The 6,492-nt window shown below is 40.8% G+C and overlaps 1 protein-coding gene across 1 annotated transcript; it reads right to left on the bottom strand.

Annotated features, from left to right (window-relative positions):
* Positions 1 to 1,553: 1,553 nt before the first annotated feature.
* LOC111662684 (protein ABHD15) lies at positions 1,554 to 4,643 on the bottom strand. Its single transcript, XM_023416627.2, has 3 exons — positions 3,733 to 4,643; positions 2,837 to 3,066; positions 1,554 to 2,729 (listed from the first exon to the last, which is right to left on the bottom strand). Exons 1-3 carry the CDS (start codon positions 4,351 to 4,353, stop codon positions 1,997 to 1,999), a joined length of 1,584 nt encoding a protein of 527 aa, XP_023272395.1. The 5' UTR covers positions 4,354 to 4,643; the 3' UTR covers positions 1,554 to 1,996.
* Positions 4,644 to 6,492: the final 1,849 nt, after the last annotated feature.

Raw genomic sequence — 6,492 nt, 5'->3', positions numbered from 1 at the left:
ATAAATAATATGTGTATTATATAAATCTATATATAAAAAAAAGAAGGATTATAGCGATAAAGGTGGAAGTCTTATTGTGAAATGCAGAGAATTTGCATTATATGATTTCAGAGGTGGATTGTACAGGAAACCTGTTAATATTGTATATTTTGAATTTGAAAATATGGAAATCTAATTGACAAATCAAAGACAAATTAACTTGTTGTGATGGAGACACAGTGACGTGGTTTTAGACCAGCGGTATCCAGATGTTTTAGCGCCGCTGGGTTTTCACTGTCTTACCTGCAGCTGCGAGTTCTGAAACTTGTTACAGATATTCTGTTGTGAATAATAACAACACAACTCCAGGTCAGATTGCCTCGAGTAAATGGCAACATTTTTGTTTTAATGCTGAGTGAGGATGATTTTGCACATAATTTGAAATCTAGTTAGGTGTAGCCTTTGCTGTAGCATAGGCTATATTTTACTGACATTATGATACCCAATATAGAAGACTGATTTTTAGAAGACTCACTAGCCTAAAGTGAAGGTTATAATAACACCGAAAAAGAAAGAATCCTTTTTAAAGATCTATAAAATCTGAAAAGCTACTGAATTCTAAAATATTTGGCTGCGTACACTTTTAGTGCACTCTACAACCTGAAAACGTTTCCAAATTCTTGCACAAGACAGTGAAAATATATCTGTTGTTTGATAGGGTTACTCTTAGATGTCGTGGGGTCCACTGATATCATTTTGACTTTTATGTCGGATTTATGAAACGTGCGCCCTCTTTAGTCCTGATTATAAACAAAGCATTTTCACACTTGCCTTTTTTAAACCTTACCACCCTGAACTCAACTTATAGATCTGTTGTTTCTCATGGCTGAAAACACAGGGGAAAAAAACAGAATGTGGTGGTCCCACTTCTCTTTTCAAAAAGTATTGCATTGTACCCATCATATTTTATCAACTTCGTTTCCAGCTCTTTAGTGTTTTATTTCCTTTTAATACCAGAAAGGCTAATTTTATTTTTCAGGTGATGTCTGCAGAGGGCCAAACGAGTGGCAGATTTTTAGACTGTCTCTTGTGTTTACTAGAACTCCCAGGTGTTTTTTGAGGCAGTTGGGGCAGAGTCTAGCTTTAGACCTTGGTCACTCTGAACTGGATCAGTTGCACTGATTGCACAAGTGATTGACCAGATCAAAGAGTCTACTGTGATCCCCCTCAGTGTGCTGAGGGACGGCTGCCATTGGCCGAGGGTAGGCGGGAGGCAGGGTTATGTCTCTGTACAGTCTGTTTATCAGTATTCCTTTTGTCTCTCCTGTCATTTGGTGGATCTTGCTGTTTTATTCTCCCTGGTCCAGAGACCTGTATTAAACTGTATTAAATTGTATAGATTGTGCAAAAAGCTGAATGTCGCATAGCAGAAGAGAAAAGCTATTCCTTACAGATGACAAAGTGATTTAAAATGTATAAAAGAAATTCAGAAACAAAGTTTAGGGGATAAATGTAATATTTTGTTTGTAATTACTATTTTTTGTTGGAAGAGGGCTACTGGATAAAGAATCATCTGTAATAAAGTAATTTTAATATTTCTTTGTCCTATGGTGTTTTGTGTGTGAGGAGCATGACAAAGTAAAAGCATTTAAAGTTTACAAAACTCTTAATTGTAGCCTAAATATTGGATTCTTTATACTGTTTGTCATAAATGCCTGAGGTATTATAATGTAACATGACAGTTTTGTTTAAAGCCCGGCCAAAAAAGTTGTATTCGTCTTCAGACTGCTTGTTCAATTTGCATAATCTCTTTTTCATTCACGGGGGGTTTTCTTAAACCAGCTGGCAGCTAAATCGCTTGAAAACCTGTTGCTTTAATAAGTACAATGTTGAGATAAATACTAAATGTTGATAAGGGAAGCTTTGTCACTTTCGTTTGTCTTTACCAAAGATCATGTGTCCTCAAAGTCGATTAAGTCTTTCTCTGCAGAGCTCATCCTCCACCATCTCTTTCTCCTCAGCGTGTATAGGACCTCTTCCAGGTGAAGTTCCCCTCCTCTGCGTCCACCCTGCTCTGTCCAGGCGCCTGTGGTCTTGGTCTCCTCGTCATGGTGGCTTTCCTCCTGCGAGGAGGGGCCATGTTTCCGATCCTGTTCCTCTGCCCAGCCTGACTGTATTCTCCTAGCGGACCACCCCATCTTGCTCCATTCCTCTCCTCTCCTTTCAGGAAATCAGCCGCTACTCTGAAGTACTCCAGAACCACATTGTGACTCCAGCTGGCTTCCTCCACCTCGTCATTTTCAGTCCTAGCTCCCTCCATCTCTTCTCTGCCTTCCATAGTGAATCCACAGTGCCCTCCTTTGTCTGTCAACACCAGGAGGAAATAAGGATTGCTTTGGAAAAGGGGGATGGGCAACGTGGAGGCCGGCGGAAGGAGAGGGTCGTCACGGCTGCAGATACAGAGCACTGGCACGGCCACCTCATCTGCATCTCTCAGTGGTTCGTTCCTCTCCCAGTAGCTGTCCCAGTCCTTGGCTGGGTAAGCCCTCTCGCCCAGAGCCCAGGCCACTGAAGGTGCCAGGCCCTGTGGGGAATGAGGTCCTGAGCTCAGCCCAGGGTTTGCTGGAGGTCTAGAGGATCTCTGCTGAAATTGGGCTGAGGAGCAAAAGAGCCGTTCCTCAAAGTCTCTGAGGGAGGAAGAGCCGAGGGCCCGATCCACATCCAGGACGGCTCTGAAGGAATTTGCGTACCTTACACCGGAGCCATGAGAAAAAAACATTGATTATGTCCATATTTCATTCATATCACTGTTGTAACTACTATTGATACATTTTCCTTCTACTTTAATATCTCTCACCTTCTGAGCTGCATTTTCCGGTGAAACAGCGCCCCCCAGCGATAAATAGGAGGCATGGCTGTTTCAAACCACAGCTGGCCCTGAAGCACAGGTGAGATTGCTGCAGCTGCTGTCAGGTATGTACTTGATCCATGCTCCCCCAAGTAGGAAAGAAGAATCCCTGAGCCTGAACCCTCGCTCACTGCAACCAGCACCGAGGATGGGTGGCGGCTGTGGATATAAGCCACCGCCTGAAAATGAAAGACATCCAAGATGCCATCAGTGTCGGTTAAAGGTAAAAAAGCATTGAATCACTTTGGTGCAGATTGAAACAGAACGATAACTATTTGAATGATTTCCTTATGTTTCCCAGATATTTAGTTCAGACATTCATGGTCCCCAAATTATGAATTCTAATGTTGATCCCGGGGCCCTGAGGTCGTCAAAGCACAGTTTTTCCAATACTTTGTTTTACGATTGAAAACTATCCCATCAGCCTCATCTGCACTTATGTTTAGCTATAATTAGCAAAGGTTAGCATGCCAACACACTAAAATGAGATTGTGTATGATTAATTATACATTAATCTGTTGATTATTTTTCCAAATGATTTACTGAAATAACAAAAACTAAATAAATAGTGAATGTTAATCGCAATTTCCCAGAATACAAAGTGGCATCTTTAAGTTGCTTAATTTGTCCAACCAACTGTCCAGTGCCCAAAGGTATCAATTTACAATGATATAAAACAGAAAAGATCAGTGGATCATCACACCTGAAAAAATGGGGTAAGCCTGGCAAATACTGGACCGTTAATGTCCATTAATTAATTAGCTAACTGTTTCAACACATAAACATACACCATAAAAATACTTTCCCAAAAACATTACATGCTAAAACACATTTTCTTTCTATACCTGCTCAAGATCAGCTGGGTCTCCAAACTCAGTCAGTCGTGCTGTGGTCAGGGGGCATCCCGCTGTGCCTCGAGGGTGAAACACCACCACATAAAAGCCCTGACGCACGGCCTGGTGGCACAGCGCCTTTAAGTGGGGGGTCATCCCTCCCCAGGACTGAGGGATCAGGAGGAGGACAGGCGGCGTCGAGGTGAAGTAGCCCAGCGCCTTTCCCCCTGAGTGATACTCCTTCCTCCCCTCCCACCTCTTTCTCCCAACCGCCTCACCCACTCCCGTCCCCACAGCCCAGTCCACAGCTACGATTCCCCCGTCCCTCAGTAACAGATTATCTCTAGAGAACTGTATCGTGTCTCCATGTTGTCCCCACAGCAGGCTGGACAGAGTCTGGAGGTGGGGGTCTCCCCTGGGCCACGGGGCCAATCTCGGCTTGGCCAGAGAGCCACAGTGCCGGAGCAGATATTTGGCCAGCGCAGTGGGTTTGCAGATGAACCTGGGTTCTGCAGCCCTGACAGTCAGTCTTGTCCAACATCCTGCTCTGGGCCAGCGCAGAGCCAGACACAGCAGGAAAAGTAACAGGGATGGGAGAAAACACAAGAAACAGTCCCATACAAATACCGCCATTGGCGAATACAAGAGATCCTAGTTCAGCCTCAAATCTGATGTTTTCTCTGGGACGTTTCGCTGTGATGTCGGCAGTAACCTTTGCCCTCCATGTTTGACAAACTCCTGCCTTGTAGCTTCATGCATGAGCGTGACGGTCCAGCCTGATCAGTTGACTGACGTTCTCAGTAGTCATCTCGTTTCTCCACTTTGTTACAAAGAGTAAAGAGAAGTCTTCAGTGATTGCCAAAGAAATATAAAAAAGTGAACTTGAGGATAGACAGGGTAAATTGCTGTCTCTCAGACCCCCCCCCCACTCACTCTTTCTCCTCCCTCCATAAATCATTTACTGCAAACACAAGCTCTGATAGAAACTGAGCAAACACAGGCCATATCCAGTGATTTCAGAAAGTATACAGACCCCTTAATTAGTTTCACATTTTTATTTTCATGTTGCAGCCTTATGCTAAAATATAGTAAAAGAGAATATATAATAATATCAATCTACACTTGATATCCCATAATGACGAGGTGAAAACAGAATTTTTGAAATTTTTGCAAATTTATTGAAAAGGAAAAATATTATATATCTGTATATATAAATACCTGATCTACAACTTGACCGGAGTCCACTTGTGGTCAGTTCAACTGATTGTTTGACCTTTCCTGTGGCTCTGTTTAAAAAATCTGGAAATAATTATAGAAGTATTTTAAATTGTAAAGATGCACTAGTAGCCTGGAATGGGAGTATTGTCCTCTATCAGTCATTTTATTGTACTGTAGCACACACTGTACCATCCTCTGCTGTCAGGTACTTTAACAGGTTTCTAGTACAACCTATTCATGAGAAATGAAAATGAAAGAATTCAAACAGACGCAGCAGAGAGGTGTGTGGTTTTAACGGACCAGACAATCTGGATGTTGTCTGTCTGCATTTTTGTATGTGGTTAGTGCCTGAACGTTTCTGTTTTGCCCTCAGCCCCTATAATGTCATCATGAGGAATATGAAGATGTTGGTCAAACAACATACAAACTACTATTACTTTTATCACTTTCTCCCACACAGAGGATTCTGAGTAAACACATGCACAAACCAAAGGGAAAAATATGTATTTGCAGATTCAGGAATTCTTTTTCATTTAGTAGCTGAGTTCACATTAAAAAGGGTAAAAAGTAGGGTAAAATTCAGGAATCCCATGTGGCCGTACAAATGTTCTGAAAGACAGGCAAACACACACACAAATAAATGGGAAAAATAGATTAAAAACTAATTGCATACATTTCCTCTGCAGCTATTGTTAGGAAAAACTTTGACCCATCAAAATCTGCTACAATGATTTAAAAAAAAAAAAAAAGGCTATGTCAAGTAAATAAGCCTGTTATGTCAAGATCATAGATTAACTCTTATGATCATTATGAGAATAACAGTATGAGGCATATGCTTTTATAGTAACAAGCCATTTGAGGTGGACCTACATTTTCTAGTAGAAAACACTGAGGACAAAAAAATGACAATGTATGTCTTTACAATGTATTGTTCTGAACATTTACAAATCATAACCTTGATGTTGCTATGCAAGACGACTGGTCAAACTAGTGCAGCAGAGTTATAACTCCACCCAAGACGTGGAGCATTATTATAAATTAAGTTGTTACAATAGGTTGTAGTATGAGACCACATCACGACCTAAGGTACAGTAGTTCTATTTGACGATTATTGTTAATGTTAAAATAAAAGTACAATTTAAAATAAATCAGACTTTTAGATTTTAATATCATTTTTCATATAAATCAATACCTATTTAATGTAATGACGTACCATGTTACACAAAGTATAATCATTTAAAAAACCATTATCATTATCATTATTATTGTTGTTGTTGTTATTATTATTATTTAGCACCAAAATAATTTATTCACTGGTCTTGTATTTGGTTGTTTGTTTTGCTTATACATGCTTATGCAATTCTCATACAGGTGCAAATAACAAGGGCTACCATTTAGGTATTTACCAAAACCAACCAAAGCCAAATCAATTTTGAGTTTGATTTGTCATCTGAATATGAACATTGGAGTGCAATCAGTCAAGTTTATGTTTCACTTTCATTTGAGCACTGTCAGGTGTCTGTCTGTCTGTCTGTCTGTCCGTCCGTCCGTCCG

The sequence above is a fragment of the Seriola lalandi genome, unplaced genomic scaffold (assembly GCF_002814215.2).
Source record: "Seriola lalandi dorsalis isolate HSWRI2012SDOR001 ecotype SW California unplaced genomic scaffold, Sedor1 jcf7180002054567, whole genome shotgun sequence".
In the NCBI taxonomy this organism is placed as follows: Eukaryota; Metazoa; Chordata; class Actinopteri; order Carangiformes; family Carangidae; genus Seriola; species Seriola lalandi.
The sequence above is the reverse complement of the archived record's forward strand: the minus strand, read 5'-3'. Positions and strand labels throughout refer to the sequence as shown.

Coding starts and splice junctions, on each gene's coding strand:
- LOC111662684 (XM_023416627.2), bottom strand. CDS start 4,353: ATGGCGGTATTTGTATGGGACTGTTTCTTGTGTTTTCTCCCATCCCTG. Junction 3,067..3,732: donor ACCCAGCTGATCTTGAGCAG/GTATAGAAAGAA, acceptor TTTCATTTTCAG/GCGGTGGCTTATATCCACAG. Junction 2,730..2,836: donor CGGAAAATGCAGCTCAGAAG/GTGAGAGATATT, acceptor CTCCGGTGTAAG/GTACGCAAATTCCTTCAGAG.